This window comes from Centrocercus urophasianus, unplaced genomic scaffold, assembly GCF_019232065.1.
Source record: "Centrocercus urophasianus isolate 14NV4802_14NV808 unplaced genomic scaffold, USGS_Curo_1.0 seq_558, whole genome shotgun sequence".
In the NCBI taxonomy this organism is placed as follows: domain Eukaryota; kingdom Metazoa; phylum Chordata; class Aves; order Galliformes; family Phasianidae; genus Centrocercus; species Centrocercus urophasianus.
The window spans coordinates 24,819-43,021 of NW_024885153.1; the positions used below are offsets into that span (position 1 = coordinate 24,819).

The 18,203-nt window shown below is 49.7% G+C and overlaps 1 protein-coding gene across 1 annotated transcript in view; it reads left to right on the forward strand.

The window, feature by feature from the left end:
- The window catches only part of UIMC1 (ubiquitin interaction motif containing 1), a 33,181-nt gene that overhangs the window by 12,257 nt on the left and 2,721 nt on the right, over positions 1-18,203 (forward strand). Inside the window, 7 exon segments of the mRNA XM_042835912.1 lie at positions 1,738-1,862; positions 2,166-3,317; positions 6,575-6,639; positions 8,454-8,542; positions 9,412-9,491; positions 12,631-12,790; positions 17,262-17,340. Coding sequence (XP_042691846.1) covers positions 1,738-1,862; positions 2,166-3,317; positions 6,575-6,639; positions 8,454-8,542; positions 9,412-9,491; positions 12,631-12,790; positions 17,262-17,340 — 1,750 coding nt within the window.

The window sequence follows — 18,203 nt, forward strand, 5'->3', positions numbered from 1 at the left end:
TCAACTCGAGCATTCCCCGTCCCCAGAGCACCTACTCAATTGGAACGTGAACCAAGTGCGTTTTGTTTGTCGCTGGTTTCTGTGCCAGAGGCAGCATTTGTCTGGCATGTTCCCTGTCCCCAGAGGGGAAATTGCTGTGCCAGGGAGGGAGAGGAAAACAAAATGTACAGTAGTAACTCGCCAAAAAATGTTTCTTTACACTGAGCTTCATGGCTGTTGATAGCCCGAACGGGAGAACACTTAGGCCCCCGTTTTAATTTAAGCACGTGGGAAGTCTCGTGTTGTGGGAACGATCACGTGCACCAGTTCCCTTCCACATGTCAGAACGAGCGGGGTCTGGCCTAATTGCCGTGATGGTTTGGGCAGGAAGCAAGTCACCACTGGCTGAATGCTTGGGAGGTGTTGGTATTGTGAAGAGCTGCCGTGGGGACAGGAGCCTTCTCGTACCCTGGGCTGTTGTGTGCCTGCCTTAAAGCAAGCGTGTTTTTCCCTGGTCCCTGCTGGCTGGAACGCTGCAGAGTGACTTTGTCCAAGGACAAAAGATCCCCACGAGCCCTGTGTGTGCTGTTGTCTGCCTTCGCCTCAACCGCTGCCTTAATTCTTCAAGAAATTATTAAAGAGAAATTACGGGTCCAAACCTAAGTGCTGCTTTAGTAGGACATGCGAGGAAATCTAACGGCTGGGAATCAGAGCAGCCAAAAAATGCTGCAAGGTGCATGTTTTAGAGCTCTTGGAGCCCATCGGAGAGCGAGGCTCTCGGTTTGTGTGTGAGATGGCTGTGCAGGATTCTGCCTGAAGGAGGGAGTGGGTTTTGAAGGAGATCTGTCAGTCTGCTGTGAGTGTGAAGATGCATTTTTCAGCTCCTGAGAGTGCTGTTGAGTTGTTTTCCACGCTGCGCTCTGTTCTGCAGGCATCGTATATTTTGAGCGTAGTGAAAGCGTTGGATTGAATCTAAGTAAATAAGTGTTTTCCAAAGTAAGTAGCCACTTTGTTTCAAAAGAGCCAGTCTCAGCTTCTGGTTTGCCCTGAATGAGGAATATTTCGGGAAGAAATTTTCTGCTGGAATAGCAGTTACGACTGTAGGAAACCTGTTTCCCATGCATGACTGACTCAGTGATGCAGTGGAGGAATGATGTGAGCAGAAGGGGGATGTATGCATGTAAAAGATCCTTCGTAACCGCCGAGCAAGTAACATTATCCTCCATGGAGCTTTCCACCTGCGGCTTGGGGTGAGCAGCGTGAGGCTCTTTTGCTCTTGGTTAGGTCCCCTGTGGCACTGCAGACATCTTTGTGTCAGAAGACAGCGAGACATGCTATTTGCCTGGAAATAAAGTGCATTAAGGAGGATGTTCTCTTTATCCTGCCTTACTCCCGACTCTATCCTGTGTAAAATGAGCACGGTTTGGCAATCTTTATTCTCCGTCCTTTCTCACGCATTCTGCAGCTCTAGAATATGTTGTTTGGTGAAGGTGGTAAGGCATTCCCTTAATATACCCAAGGAGTCAGAGTTCAGACTGCTATAGAAACCTTAACTGGGATTCCTGACTTGTGTTACTTGTTCTGTTTATTGTTGCTGATGCCTTTCCAGGAAAGCTGAGGTTTATCTGCTTTGCTCTGCATTCCTCCTGGGGAGGTGGGACTCTGTGGACGTCTCTCCACAGAGATGTTGGATAAATGTAGGGTGTTTGCATACACCTACGGCTGTGACGTGACTTTATCCTTTTTTTCCTACTGTAGAGATGACTGAAGAGGAACAGTTTGCACTGGCCCTGAAAATGAGTGAGCAAGAAGCCAGACAAGTGAACTGTCAGGAAGAGGAGGAAGAGGAACTCTTGAGGAAGGCCATTGCTGAGAGCCTAAATGTAAGTGTGCTTCTGTGAAGAGGCTTACTGCGGTTCTTCAGCAGCATCTCTTTCTGTGTTTGCTTTGCCACGCTGCACAAAAGAAGACTTTACTGGATGCCTTGCAGTTTCCAGCAGGAGCTGGAAGCAGAGCAGTCACAGTGTAGATGTTCTGTGCCATTCCTAGTGAGTGGCACATGAAGTCTCCTGTTTTGGGGTAGCTGATTTGACCGGGGGATGCAGCGCACAGGTTTGTGCAGTCTGTTCTTGCTGTGCTCTGCTGCTGGAACGCACCTCTCAGAGAATCAACCTCTTGTCTTTCAGAGCTGTCAGCCCTTGGATTCCTCCAGTGCAACCCCGCAGTTGTCTGTGGAAGTGCTGGACGCACAAGGCCAAAGCCACCCCGCTGAGCAAGAGGGCTGTGGGATCCTGGGAGGCCTGGCGCCTTGCCCTGACACCCCTCGCTCCAAGGGCAGCTCCCACTCACAGAGCAGCAGAGCTGATGGGAGTGGACAGATGGATGTTGCCCGGAGCCCCCTGGTAGTGTTGAGGAGGTTAAGCCAGGAAATCGTTGAAAGCTCACTAGTATCCAGCATAATCGTGTCTCCGGGGAAGAGCCAGCCTCTGACAAGGTCAAGTGAAAAGTCTTCCTCGCCACCTAAGAATGATTCTAGTAACATGTTACCCAGCACCCTGAGAGAGGACCTCATCTCTCTGAGTCCCACCTTTGGCAGGGTTCCTTCAGGTTCCTGGCGGCTGACACCTCGCAGACTGTTCACAGGCTCCTCCGGCCCTTCCAAAGCAGCAGACCACGAACCACAAGAGCAGCCCCTGCCCAGCTCTGGCCATTCTGCGGGAGAAGCCAGTGCTGGGAGCTCAGCCCAGCTCTTGAAGAGCTGTACCACAGAGCAGGGTGGCAGCCCCAGGATGAGTGGTTCTGGGGCAGGTACTAAGCACACTCAAAAATCCAGGCGTGCTGCCACGGTCTGTGTTACCACAGAGCAAGCAGAGCAAAACGAGGTGTCCGACTCTTCTGAGCTTTGCATGCTGAACGTGGCAGAGGAGAAGCACAAGGAGGAGGTGAGAGACACGGTGCACTATTACTGGGGAATCCCATTCTGCCCCAAAGGAGTGGACCCCAACCAGTACACCAGTGTCATCTTGTGTCAGCTGGAGGTTTACCAGAAAAGCTTGAAGCAGGCTCAGAGGCAGCTATTGCATAAGAAGGAGTTCGGTAACCCAATTGTGCCCAGTTCGTCCTTAAGCCAAAGTGAGCTCGAGAAAGGAGAGCAGATAAGCAGAGAGAATGGGGTTGCTGATGGCACAGAAGATGGAGATCCAGGCACTCAGAAGGAGTGTGAGAGCATCACCTGGCTCCTCCCTTCAAAGAAGAGGGAGGCAGAAAGTCCGGGGCACGATGTGGAAGAGGAGAAGAACTCTACTTGTGATGATGAACCAACCACGAGCTACTGCCAGGTAAGAGCTCTGCTGAGCAGCCCTGGAGCAGCCATGTCTTCCCTCCATTTTAGGGTTCAGTCCCTTCTGCAAAGCCAGCACTGCTGATAAGTACTCCTTCTACATTTAGAGGCTTCCTCCCTAACCATGCAGCTTACTGTGAGAGAGAGAGAGAGAGAGGAGAAGGCTGCAGGCTGATTGGCAGCACGCATTGGTCGGGCCATCATGCAGCCTGGCAGCTGTCCATCGCTGCACCACTGAGATAAAGACTTCCAGCTGACACTTCCCTCTCCGAGGGGTGTAGCCTGGCAGGGCATCAGAAGAGTGAGCTCAGAGACAGCATGTGCCACCGACAGCTCCAGTAAGCCAGTTAGGGACCTGCGGCCGTATGGAGAGCTTTCTGTGCCTTTGTGGCTTTTGTCCTTGCAGTGCAGCCTTCCCTTTTCCATCCACGTGTCCATTTGCGGCCGCGTGCCTTCACCCTGCAGGTGCTCTTTCCCCTCGTGGTCCTGCAGCTGGCTGCAGCTGGGGGATGCTGGCTGTGCCGTGCTGCACGTGTGTGCTGCCTGCCCAGGGTGCTGTGTCACAGCAGCACTGCTCGCTGTCCTTGTCACCGTGGCCGGGCACCTTGTCCCCACGCCTGCTTGTTGGGGCTGCTAGACGCTAGGTGTCAGCCTCTGTCTCCGTCAGGGCTCTCGTTGGAGCGGAAGGCAGCTTTCTGTCACTGCTAAGTTTAAACAGATTGCAAGTCAGATGAAGTATTTATTACTGCTGTATTTTAGGTTTGTGTCAGCCTTTTCCAACCCTCATTTTTCATAATGACTTCACTCCCGGATCATTGTATAACTTTATCTTCTCTATGACTGAAGCCTCGACTCTGTTGTTCCTGTTTTCAAGTGTATTTGATCATTTACCCTGGTGTTAGAAAGATACTTAACTTGTTTTGTGATATTTATATTCTGTCTTGTAATATTGAACACTTAAGAAAAACGTCATGTCTGCATTTTCTGGTTGCAGAAAAAGTGCAGAGCAGTCTGTGCTGAAAAGTGACTTTCCATGACAGTGTTTTGGCTGAGGCTTAGCAGATACGGATTGAAGCAAGCCTTAGAGGTGACCTGCAGAGGAAAGAAGCCGACTTGTGCCCTCCTCTGTTTCTTTTGGATAGATAAAAAGCCCTTAAGATGAACTGCTTTTTTTCATCCATGTCTTTTCCTTTTTCTCTGGAAGGTCGGGGTGCCTGCAGCTCTGTGCACGTGTGCACCAAAGCCCTCAAGAAGCAGCAGCAGCTGGTGGGGGGCACGAATTTTGAATCGCTAGTGTAAACTGTGGGGTATATATATATTTATTTTTTTGTTACGATCTATTTAGTGCTAATGCCTAATTAATTCTTGGGGAGAAAATAGGTTTTAGTGGTGCTGAGTGGGAACTCGTAATGTACTCATCCTGACCACAAGAGCTCTCTCAGAGAGCTCTCAGTGTATGCAGATTTGGTCTTCCTGGTATTTGTAAGGTGAAAAACCAAGAGGAGGAGTGAGCTTTGAAATAGCAGCCCGAGCCCCAAATTTCCCAGCTTTTTATTTACTTGGGAGAAAATAATTTCTAAATACCCTTTCATCTGCCTTATCAGGCCGAGCCTGCGAGGCTGCTCCCTTCTCCCTTCTCCTCTCTGCACAGTCACATGCTGAGGCCAGTGCAGGTGATTTACTTGCAAGATCGATATGTTTGATGTTTGCTTGCGCCTCGCCTCCATTTTTTTCCCTCTATCAAATCCAATTCCACCAGCAGTGACAAAGCAGGGACACAGGGCAGCACTGACCCCTGCTGCAAGAGATGCTGGGGACCCTCCAGTGCCACCACGGTTTGCTTTGCAGGGGGGACAGTGCGAGGTTTTGGGGTGTGCGGGAGCTGGAGGCATCCGTGGGAGCTCCCAGCTGCCCTTGGAAAGCCCTGTGCCTCATACCAGAGGAATGAGGATGCAGAAGAGCTGCAGTGAGCGCCTGCCACCGAGCCAGCTCTGCACAGCACAGGTCATTGCTGGAAGGTCCCATCTCCGGGAAGCAGCCCTACCAGTCCCAGAGCCAAGCACACGTTCCTTCATAGCTTTTCAAATAAGGTCAGGGGCCTCTTGGTCTTTTGACAGATTCAGAGGAAAATGACCCAGTTCTGTAGAGTTAGAATCTGGCGGCCTGAATTCGTGCCATACCTTAAAACATACGTACCACGCAAAGCAGCCGCGTGACGCAGTGTTGTGATCAAGGCAGAGGCATTTTTAAGATATCTGCAGTTCAGCAGATAAATAAATAAAAATAAAGGAGGAGCTGTTGGTGTTTTATGTTAATGATGAGTTAGGCTGTGAAGAAATAAGAACAATGTAGATAAAACAGAGGGAAATCTGGCAAGAAGCTCTGTTTTGGGACTGGAGCTGATGGAAGTTGAAATCTATGGCAGTAATCAGGCTCTGAGAGGAAGGGGGAGAAAAATCCTTTGGATTTCTTTGAGAAATGGCATGAGAAATCACAGGCCTGACAGCATGGGCTGCTAATAAAGTGTTGTAATTCCATCTGATTAGAGAATGGCAAGTGTAATATGTACACTGAAGGAGAATAAAGGGATGTGGGTAATGACTGGCGTGCTAGCCTGACCTCAGCAGTGCACAAGGCTTTTGAACAAATTTTGAAGGAAAGAATAAGTGGAGTCATAGAGGTAAATGAAAAATGGGATGAAATGCACGTGGCTTTACAGGCTGTAGATTGTGCAGGTTAATCTGTTCCCTCTCTTTGATAGGACAGCTGATTTCCAAGCCAAGAAAAATACAGCAGATCTTATCTGCACGAATTTCAGAAAAGTACTTCTGGTGGTCAAACATCAGCTGTATGTGTTGATCAGGTCACCCAAACTCAGGCAAATAGATTTTAAGCTGCAGCAGTTGAGGGCTGCTGGAGGACACAAAGCCCTGGGTCGTGTAGCTCAGCACAAATGGAGGTGTAGAAGGGCTGTGATTGCTGCCAACTTCAGACACGGGGAGCAGCAGGGGCTGGGAGGTGATGGACAGGGTTGGCCTGGGAATGGATGGACACAGGCTTCCAGAGCACGTCTGCCACGTGTTATTGCAGAGTGAAGGGAGGAATGGAGTCAAAAGCTGACTAGTTCAGGATAGATTCTTACTATTTCTGGAAGAAAACCCATGCCACAGACAGAACTTGGTGACCCAGCAGAGCCTGTCCAGCCCCGTTAGCTGTGTGCATTGCTTTGTATAATATCAGAATTTTCCTTTTCAGGCCTCCCAGGTGCCGTCCACAGAGGGTGTGCGTGGAGATGGGGAGCCCATGCAAACTGCACAGAGGTGAGGAAGGGTAATTTGGCACATAGGGTCTGTGGGCTCGCTCTGTAGATGTGGGTCCATCCTTTCTCCTGGAGCAACTTGAAGCATGGGCTCGCTGAAAGGGCTGCTACAGCTGCTGCTCTTACATCCCTGCAACTACACGGCTCTGGAGCTCTGTGTGAGAGAGGAGAGGCACAGCTGGGGAGAAGAGATCACTTACTGTTTTTACTGTATAAAACGTGCAAGTGCATCCTTGTACAAGCGAGATCTTACTGTACAAGTAAGAGGACTTGATCCTTACCCTCTGCAGCTGATTTGACATGGTACAGTAAAGCTGGAGAGACGGGTAGATGAGCTAAAGGTGAGTTAGAGCAGTGCAGTCACGTGGGCTGTCTGAAGGCACATATGCAGCACAGTGAATGGTTTACTGGATTCTGTGTGTATTTTTATATTCTTGCTGTACTGCTGAAGAGGAAAGCAGGGAGGAGGAAGCCAGACGGCACTGCCTATCAGCCAAAGATAGAGTGCAGTGCTCCAGAAAAGCCACTTCAGCAGATGACAGGTGTGGGACAAGTCAACATGATTTTCCTCACATTTAAGTCTAGCCTTTTTTTTTTTCCCCTTCCTTCTTGTGGGATGCAGCACAGCAGCGAAGGCTGTGAGAGAGGAAGGTCGAGTGGGAGAGGATACAAGGAGTAATTTGCAGGAGAGGGTAGATGGTCTTATGGTTCTTTTATTTGCTGGGTTTCATAATTTCAGAACGGTCATCTTCCCTTAGATCTGGCATTATTGGCCAAATAGTTGGTATCAATCTGCAGAGTAGGAAACCCTCTGCTTCCTGTAGGCCATTTGGCCTGATTGTTCAGTGCTGTGTGCAGAGCATGGTAGATTGGGGCTTTAATAAATGATTATAGGCTTTGTTACTGGGGATAGTTGGTGTAGCAAGAAATGCGGTTTGACTTCAAATTGATCAGCCCATTTCATAAATGTCATAGCAAGTTGTGTTGTGTGAGTCCTTTTGAAGTGAGCCCTGATGTTAGACACAGAGTAAAACACGCTCAGCCTGGATTCATAACAAATGCTCTGAGATGCTTTATTTAGAGAGAAAAGCCACTTGTGATTTCCTATCAGAATTTTGTTATTTATCATAAATCAGCGGTGGCTGTTCTCTCCTCTCTGAGGCCTGTGGTTGAGCTTAATAAATCTTCTGTTTGTCAGGATGGGGATTCATGTTTTTAAAGTGTGCTCTTGCATACTTGATCAGACTAATCAGGAAGCCATACAAAATGCTGAGAGTGTCAGCATGGGTGCCAGACTCGCTCAGCAATGCCTGCCTGCTCCAGAAAGACATTGTGTTGTGCTGGTGGGAAAGAAACAGTGGAGAAGTTAAAGGGAGAGGGACAGCATGCTGCAGGGAACTGCCGTGCTGGTGCAGCTTTGCTGCAGGGAAGCCCAGTGTTGTGCTGCGTCTCTGTGCCTTTCCCCCTAAGAATTCCCTTCCTCAGAGGGTCAGACAGCCCAGTGCTGATACCTGCACAGCCCCCAGAGCTAAGAGCAGAAAGAGTCAGGAAGGTCCTGCAGCTGTGAGCAGGTATTCTCACTGTTGATCCTTTATGTCTTCTTATCAAGGACCTCTCTAAGCCAAAAAAGTTCTTCTAGTGGTTTGGTTAAGCAGCATTTCATACCAGTATTCTTCTCTGTTATTTTGATCGTTTCTGGCTATCAAATAATGACCACCTGCAAATGACAGAGCTGTGTGAGCTGTGCAAGGCAGGCAGGTGTGTGCTGTCACTCTGATGGATGGGAGATTTATATTACATTCCTGTTTTGAACAGCATCTGCACGTTGACCCCGCTTGGCAGTAAGAGGAGCCCAGACATTGCCAGAGAAAACTCTGCAGAAGAAGAGATCTCTGTTTGCCCAGGTGAGAGGCACTTGGGAATGTTCTGAGTTTTGAACTGAAAATTTTACACTTATAAAATTCAGGGAAAAAGGGAGAACTTTCAAGTTGTTCGAATCAAACAAAATTTCCTTTCCAGCATTCCGGGCTGGAATTACCCAGGTAAGATCCCCTGGTTTTGGACCCTTTTCCACTAAGGCAGCATCCCAGTTCTGTGCACAGGGGTGGCTACATGCTGGCTGCTGGATAGGCACAAGAGATTCCCAAGTGCCAGGTGTGCTCTCTGCAATGCTATCAATAAATTGTCACGTTTTTCACTGTCAATATATGTAAAGCATGACAGTTGAAATAATTTCTGTCGTGAATTAATTAAACCTGTGTGGGGCCAAATCTTTTTTTCCCTCCTTGAGCTCTCCTATCATGTTTGAGATTTTCCAGTTCAGTGCTTTAGGAGAAGGAGCTCACGAAGAGCCTGCTCCTTCTGATGAGCAGCTGTGTGGAGGTCATAGCAGCCGTGCTTGGAGGCATGTTTTGTTGCTAAGGAAAACATGGAGGTCTGAAGACTGCAGGATGGGAGCTCTGTTTGCCTTGCTTCTCAGATAGAGCCGTGTGCTGTTCTTGCATTGTCTCTATCCCAGCAAGCATCCCACGTGCTTTCCCTGTGCCTGGTCTCACTCCCCATGAAGCTGCAAAGCTGCAGTGGCTTTGTCCTCACACCGTTATGCTGTGACTCTTAACCCCTCATCCAACTGTGTTGTTGCACGTTGTCTGATAACATTTGTGAGAAGTCTAAAGAATATTTTGAAGCTGTGAAATGCCTAAGTTGCAACAACAAATGAGAAGAAGGTTTGGGGGCTGCAAACCTGTGCTGACATGGAGCTGTCTTTCTGCAGAGACCCAGCCGAGTCCATCGGAAAGCATTGAGCCGGAGAGGGAAGAGCTTCCCTCGGTCAGCAAAGATGCACCCATGCAGGTAAAGAGCCTGGAGCAGGGGAAGCGTTCTGTTTCCAGTGGTGCTTTCTTCAGCTGGGCTGTGCTAGCACTTCCCCCTGGTAGCCGGGTGCATGGATTTGGGTGGCATCCTTGTAAACACTTCCCACTTCCTCTGCTGCTTCATAGTTCTGATCCCTTTGGCTAGGGGCTGTGCTCAGCTGCATCTGGAGCCTTTCAGCCTTGTAGCTGGAGAGTTGTTATAAATTCCAGTTTGTTCTTGTATGCTGCACCAACTGCTGTGCTGAAGGACGTTGTCGCTGGGAACAGCAGCACTGTTGCTTGTCTAGGGTCGGAAGAGTAGTGCTGAGGGGGTCAAGATTGCAGAGGGATCCCAGGAGCCGTGAGAGGGGTCCCAGTAAATCTCAGCCACCCATATTATGGCACATTTTGCCCTGTTACAGTCCTCTGTGTGACATTGTCGTCTAAAGACTCTCTCCAAGAGGTTGGGATAAAGACAACAAAGAGGTGTTGAGGGTTGCTGGTGGTTTACAGTCCAGTGAGAATGAGCTGAGCCCCAGAGTCCTGATTTATATGCAGTGATAGCTCCCAGCAGCAGTAAGCCAGCGGCAGGGCCATTCTCTTACCTCCCAATCCAGATGTGCGCTGTTGTGTGGCTGCTTTCCCTGTGTTGTCACACCTGTGCAGCAATTGCCTTGCAGCTGTCACTGTAGCGACATCTGACTTCAGTTCCTGCTTTTGATAAAACTCCGTTTGTCTATTAATTTAGAGAGTGATATCAAAGGGGTTGCCAAGTACTCCTCTGGCAGGGTACATGAATACAGAATCATACAGCTCTTGACAAGAGGATTCATTTGTGGAAAGCTCACTCTGGAAACCTGCAGCTTGTACAGTGCATCTGCAGCTCCCGTGTCTCATTGTCACAGGCCTCTTAATAAACCAGGTTCTGCTCTCGTGTGCCTTTCATTCTGCAGGTATCTCCGAGCACTGCTCAGTCAATTAGAGACTGCAGCAGTCCTGTGCACAGATCCTCAGCCCCCAGGGCACAGTCGTGACCCATTTGGCTGCGGCAGGGCATTAACCTGTCCCTGCTGCTCTGCAGAGATTGCCCCTGGGTCTTACACCTTCACCTGGACAGCTGCTGGGCAGGAGGCGAGCAGCACGGCGCTTCCCAGGGATTGTCACGGTGTGGCCGTTGGCAGCAGGTACCAGCCCTGGGCCTGCAGCCTTGCAGGGAAGCAGCCATCGCATGGATCAGCAGTTAGCGTGAAGCAAGCATTGGACCGTGGGGACGGAGCTCTTTGTCACAGCTGCTGAGCCAGGGCACAGGAGCCTTGTTCCTGAGCTGAGCCTCCAGCATCGCTCTTGGCTGGTTGCTGGCTGCTGGCTGCAAGCACTGTGTCCTATGGGCAATTTTCTCTGCTAAAGAGGAGAGGCTCTGCAGTCCAGGTTTTCCAGGCTGTCACCACAAGGTTTTGTACACGCGGATTTGGGGCTCTGGTGTCCTGTGTTACAGAACGTTGCATTTCCATTTAAAATTAGTGATTTACCACCGAACGTAGGTGGGCAGGGTGTGTGGAATCACTGATCTCCTCAGACTGATTTAAAAATGGCAGCTAGCAGGAGCAGCGTCTGCTGCTTTTCCCATCACTTTTTTTGCTGCGTTGTCAGACCAGAATAACGCAGGTTTGATCTGATCATTCATAGTTGACACATCCTGCTTTTTATGACTCCTCTTTGTAACGCGCCGCGGTGAGGACTTCACAGGATGTAGTGACACTGAGAAGTGAGAGCAGGGTACAAACGCTAATGCTGCGAGTGATGTGCTGCAACAGCTTGCGTTTGGCTGGAGGGATTCTGATGGCAACTCCTCCGTAGAAATCTGGTGCTGAGTCTCCCTGGAAATGAGTGCGTGGTTTTTGGGGTCAGTCCCATAGCCTGTCAAACAGCGTTGGGGAGAAATGAGTTTTCTGACTTGACTCTCAGTGTGAGACCCTTGCACCACTCCTCTGAGTCAACAAAGCCCCGTCCTTCCCTTTGGGACATAAAAATGAGGATGGATGCTCAGGATCAGACCCTCCTTTGCCAAAGCAGTGTTATGTGTGACAGTGTGCTCCAGCAGCACCGAGCATCTTGGCTGGCCCTGGTTGCTGCTTCCCTGAAATTACACCGCTGAAGGGATGCGGGCAGCAGTTTTACTGCATAGTGGCTGCATGTCTCTGCTTAGCCCCAAGAACAACGAGCTCTCCTTTATTATTTCCCTTCAGGTTTCTTCTACATGGTTAATACTGAAATATTTATTTTAATGGGGGGAAAAATGTTTCTTTCTTAAATAGGAAGAGATTTTGTAGCAAGCCTGATGAGGCAGAGTTCTAATTGTGAGTGATATGGCAGCAGTCTGCTGTGTCTTGGAAACATGCACAGCGTAGGGAGCAGTCTGTGTCTCTGTGGGTGTGTAGCAGAGCACCTTTGCAGCTGTGTAACCAATGCAAAAAGACAGTGCTGGTAAGTGAGAGTGGTACCCAGCGAACAAACACGAGTGGTGACATTTTGCCCTGGCAGAATGCCATTGTTAGCAGCGTTGTGTGACATGGGCTGCCCTTCTCTGTGCTCTGTTTCCCCTCTGATTGCTCCAGCAGTGTCCTCTGGAGGAGGTGGAGGAACACCCCGGGATCTGAGACCCTGCAGCTTCCTTTCATCCCAGAGGACTGTTCCCAGACAGCGCAGCCCCTGTAGTGTGGATCATGTCCAGGAACTGATGAGCGCAAGTCAGGTGTTGAACTCCCGCTTTGCCCCATGAATTTCCCATCAGTTTCGCTTCTGAGCTTTCCTGATTAATGGAAGCCTTGCCATTTTTCAGCAGTAGTGTAGGTGCTGTTTGCCTTAAGTGGTGTGCACGGCTGTGCAGGGAGGTGTCACCGTGATTCAGCAGGACACACTGCCTTTGAAAGAAGAATTAGGTATTAGCAGCAGTTTACTCAGGCAGTGGTCTTATTTCTGACCTGTATATGAAGAAGAGAAAATAAAACTTTCCAAGAAAAAATGAGTTTATGGAAAGGTGAGCAGCTCCAGCTCTGCAGTTACCAAAAAAAAAAAAAAAAAAAAAAAAAGGAAAAGAAACACAGCTGTCTCTTTTCCCTCTGTCTTTTTCCCTTCTGTAGGCTGGTGGAGATGGCAGTGCTCTCTCTGAGGGCAGCGACACGGCTGCTGACCACGTTCCATGCCCACTGTGTGACCAAGGCTTCCCTGCTGCGGAGATCGAGCTGCACGCCATGTACTGCAATGGCATCGTGGGAGAGGATGCTGCCACGGACAGCCCAGGTCTGCCATGTGCTGTGTCTGTGCCTCTGCTCTCTGTGCTGGTCCCCCCTTCCCTGCTGCTTGCAGCTAGGTGCTGAGTCCTGTTCCTCTCAGGGTATTTGTGTGTGATGTGGCGACTTAGGTTTGTCTGCCCTGCCTTGGTTCATCTCCAGGCTGGTCAGGAGAACGTTGTTGGAGACTCTGGAGGTTTCTAGAGCCTTCCTCACAGAGATCTGTCTGATGTCTTTCCTAAGTGGCCTCTTTGTTAGTCCTTTGGAAGATCTATAAGCCGATTATTGCACAAGTATGTAGCCCTGGCTACTTCACACAGTACTACCAAGACACATCTATTTCGTACTGTGAGAGGAGCTGCACAGAATTTGCCAGTGGTAGAAAATGGCACCTCCAGAGCCATTTGGGTAAGCATCCTTCAGGGCTCTCAAGAAATGAGAATGTTCTGTAATGCTCCAAGTGCAGCCTCTGCTGTGCCATGAGTCTGACATTTGCGTGTGCAAAAATGGCTTGTTCAGCAGGAAGGCATTGCAGGGAAGTTTTCCTCTTGTTCCTCCAAAATTGCAAAATGATAGCTATTGATTTGGGAGCTCAGTTTTTTCTCCTTCATGTGAAGAGTGAGGCAGAGAAGTGTGGTCAGAATGCCCATATTAAATCCTCTTTGCAACCTTCTCTGTGTCAGGTTTCCATAGCCAACCTTTGTAGAGCTTAACTGAACAAATACACCGGTTGGTTATCAATGTATTCAATAAGTTATGTTTTAGCTGCTGCTTGAAATGTAAAGTCTGTTAGCACAATGTCAGGTAATATCAAAGTGGTAGCTTGTAATAAGATTAACTTTTCAGGTTGTGAATATGTAATTTTCAGTTACATGCTGGGTTATTAAATACAGCCTAAATCTGTGATGTTTGAGCAATTTGAGCAAATCAGAGCTGATACAAGAACTGTAACATGTACATTCCTCTAGCAGGAAGAGGTTTCACCCTGTAATCTTAATGCAGAATTGATGTAGCTTTAAAATATGTGGTCCCTGTTACACAGAATCACTAGGGATGTGACAAGGGTCCTTTTAAGATAACACGAGCCAGAGTAGCAGCTGATGCTGTGCATGCTGAATCCTGGTGGGGAGTTCTCTCCACAGGCACAAACCAGCTCCTAAAGCAAAGGGGCAAATTGTGAATTGTCACAGTTTGTCTCCCATCCTGATAAAGGTCTTATCTGCACTACAAAATGGAGCAGAGTTCTCAGTAAGCCTTTCAGCAGAAGCATCTTTGGCCCCATGGTAAGCTGGTCCCAAGTGTGCCTGGATTGTGAGCGTATCCATTGATCCTGGGAATCCTGGCTGTGATCAGGAGAAGGCTCAGAACTTCTTGCCTGTGCAAGAGAATGTGTTCATTCCTTTGGTGTTGGCTTTCAGCAGGGCAGAGTTCAAGGCTGGCCTTTCCAATCTGCCTCCAGACTGGTCTCCCTGGGGATGATTGTAAGGGTGGCTATTTTGGAATTGCTCTGCTGCTATTCTGCCTTGTTCAGAACAATTCCCCCTGAAAGAAAACTAGCCTCAAATAATGGAGATCGTGGCCTACAATAATGGCTCTAAGCTGAGCAATGTTCTGGGACAAAATCACAGGAATTTGGGTTTTCCATTGCCAGTTATTCTAATATGTTCACTGTACAGACCAAATTTACTAGCCATAATGCTTGTGTTGTTCGGGCCAAGGCTCTTCATGTGGTTCCCTGTGCTCTGAGCTGTGCACTTGAGCCTGGAGGAGAAAACAACATGGAGGAGAGGTACGATGATGCCTTTGGCTTGTAGGGCACCTCACTGCAGGTCCCAGGGACAGACATCTCACAGAAAGGTTCCATTTGATGGACTGATCAGCAGGATTTGGGATGAACTCACTGGGGTTTAGCTCAGCAGAGGTGAGACAGTAGCTTGATGCATCTGTGCAGGGACAAAAGGACTGTGCTTCCAGAGCTGTCATGTTGGCACCTTTCGCTAAGATAACATTCAGTGGTAAAGGTAATGCATGGGGGGGGGGGGGGGAAAAAAAACTTTCAGTGTTTTGTATAAGGAGGCCAGCACAGGCTGCTGGTATTTAAGGAGAGGCTTTCCAGTGAGGTAGCTGGGCAAGAGGGGCTGCGGTTCCTTCCCTTACAGATGTCCGTGGTTGTCCTGGCTGGGTGCCCAGAGCACCACACACCTGGGCAGTACGAAAATCTCATCATGAGTTTCCATTTTCTTGTGGTCAAAAAAAGGAAGGGCCTGCTGTTGCTTTAGCTGTGGCATTGGGCCGAGGAAGGCTCACATCCCAGGTTTCCAGCTCAGTGACTGCTGCTAATTCCAAGTGAATGAGTGAAGCGGCGGAAGCGTTGTTCCAGCTCCTTCCTCCTTCCTGCAGCCAGCTGAAGGGCTTACATGTGTGAGAGGATCTCCACGGAGCTGCCGAGCCGTTGCCTGCTGCTGCCCTGCATGAAGCTGACGGTTTCCCTCTGGATGTGAGCCTTGGATGGTACTGAGCACATCAAACACACTGTTCCCATCGTCCTCCGCTGATGCACTGCCATCTTCCCAGTTCCCACGCGAGCCTGAGAAAATGAGAATTTGGTATATTCCTTCTTCCCCAAGCCCCAGTACGACCTGGTGCAGCTGTCAATCTTCAGAGCTACAGCAGCAGCAGTGCTGGTGCAGTTAAAAACCTCATGACATTAATAAAGTGGCACTGATACAAAGAGCACTGGAGTGGATGCAGAGAAAAGCTTCACCACTTCTTAAAGACAAGATGCCCGCAATCCTGCCACTGCTGGGTCCCGCACGTAAAGCAGTGTGGCTGGTAGGGAGAGCAGGGGAAGGAGGCTGGTGTGTGCTGGCAGGGCTGTCCTCACCAGCGCTCCCAAGGATGCAGACAGTGGGCGCCAGCCCTGCTGAGCCTCCAGAGCCGCTGGCACCGCTGTCCCCATTCTCTGCCCCATGCTTCTGTCAGCATCACAGCTGGGGGTCCTCCCCGGGCATCTGCAAGCTGGTCCCAGAGATCTCCCATTATGCCAGATGTGTTCACTGCTTTTGAAAGAAAATAGAACTGATTAACACCTGAGCTAGTGCACGAGGCTCCCGAAACGGTGCTAAAGGAATATTAACAAGTGCACGCTGCTTCAGAGAGCAGCTTTCAGCACGCTGTCAAATGCATGTCGGTGGGGCTGTGGGCATGCTGGGTGGCTGGGGGCGAGCTGTGGCCATCAGTCCTCCTCATCAGGCTGCCACTTCGAATCTGGGCCAGGCCAAGTCAGTGAGACGTCCGCCTGTGAGAAATGAGCTGCTGGAATCAGCCGTCGGCCATGAGACAATGCCCGCAGCCCAGGAATGATCTGGAAAGGGAATTTTGCTAAAACTCTGAAGGATTTCCTTTGTGCTGCACAAAATTTTGTGCCTTCCTATCTTTATCACAGCTGATGAGCCAACAATCACAGCTTTGCCTTGCCTGTAACTTGGACTCTGCCCTCTCCGATTGCACACAGTGTGGCAGGCGATTTTCCTGGGCGGTGCAGCAGCTCCGTGCATTGCTCCTGTGTCCCACGACAGCTGCTGTGGAGCTGGAGTCTCGGATGTCCCTGGTGGAGCAAGCTAAGCTGTCTGATGTGCTCCCTAAGGATCTTTGCTGGTGGTGTGTCAACAGAGATATGCTGAGAGGAAGTCAGCTGAAAGAGACAACATTTAGACATGCTCCCTGCAGATGCCCAGAGAGCAGGTTTGCAAGGGCTGCTCAGGCGTGTGAAAGGAGCAGAAACTGTCAGACCTGCTGTCAGCGTGCTGGTGGGGCTGGGGTCTCTCTGGCCACCTACAGATCCTTGTGGGTCCCTTCCAACTTGGGGCGTTCTGTGATTCTCTGGTTCTTCCCTGCAGCCATTGGAGAGCAGCGCCGGGCAACTCTTCATGGAGAGCTGTGTGCAGGCAGTCTAAAGATCCCCTCTGTTTTGCATGGGAAAGGAGGACTGATGGCCTGCAGGGCTGAATGTTGTAAACTTCCCTTCCCAGCAAGACTTCCTCCTCCTACCCAACCTGCAGGCTGGTGCCCCTGCGCTCTCCCTACGGCAGGAAGGGGTTTGCTTTGGCAGTGAGCAGTGCAGCCATGCTGGAGCAGTGGGGCATCTCCTCTCCCAGGCTGTTGTGCTGCTGTGTGTCAACTTTAAAATGACCGTGAGCTGTGTGCTGTTGGTTCAGCAGTTTCTGTCAGAGGACAGGTTGGACTGTGACACGGTGTGCTGTCTTCCAAGGCCTGGAAGATGACTTCTTACATATCCCTGTGAAAACTGTCCAGCTGCCCCTTGGCTGGAAGGAAGACCTGCCCATCCCAGTCCAGTAGTTGTCTCGCTTTGCATCGCTCAACTGCAGTGCTGAGTGAAAGAGATTGAAAGGTGCTGTGTTTGGACATCCTGCAGGGTGGCTGGGGATGGATGGCAGTAACCATTTCTGTTTTGCTTCCAGTGCTCACGCGGGGTCGGAGAGAGTCACAGAGTAAAGCTGCAGGTGGTGAAAGCAGCCAGACGCCCTCAGGTTCTGACAAGTAAGTAGGTATGCTGCTCCTCCAACATTGTTTCTGTGCCCCAGTTCTGCCTTGTCCCTGCAGAAATGTCTTTGTCCCCGTGTAAATGCTGGCCTTGTAGTGTTATCTCCCTAAGAAACTGCCTTTGCTCCCTAAGAAACTGCCTTTGCTCCCTAAGAAGCTGCCTTTGCTTCTTGTCGCAGTGCTATGTATGTTTATATCAAAACAAAAGAAATTTGCTGTTCTCAGATTGTTTATTTTGGCAATAATTTCCTTCCAGCCACTGCACGGTGGGTCAGGGTGCGTGGTCTCTGACTGTTGTGGGGGAGCTGCAGTTAAAATGCTGCCAACTCAGCTGGTTTCTTATGGGGGATTGGAGCTCAGTAACCCTGAGAAAAGAGGAGGCCTGGACGGGGAGGCTGTCAACATGGCACCTGTAGTGATATTCTTAATTAAATTAGACTTTCAGAATAGCAGTGGCTTTGTTTAATCTCTTCCCATGCAGCCCCTCCTCCTGCCACCCACACAAAGCATCATAAGAGAGGATCTGACAGTAAAATCCCTGCTATGGAAGCAATTTTGCTGTTACAAACAGTGGATGGCAACATCACTAATGGAATTAGGCTAATTATAGAGAGGACAGCTTCTGTTTAGACACATTATCTGGGTAATCAGCACTGACTGGAAAGAAAATATGGGGAAAGTACTGCAGAGTTTTGCTCGATGGGGGCTCTCCATATGCATTTTGGAGCCTGGAGTGAGTTTTACTGGGAGAGAGCTGCTTATCAAACTGAACACGATGCTGCTGGGGCTGCTCCTTGGGGCTCCTGGTCCATTCCTGAGCAGCACCGCAGGTGGATGCTCTCCTGAAGAACCAGTGCCCT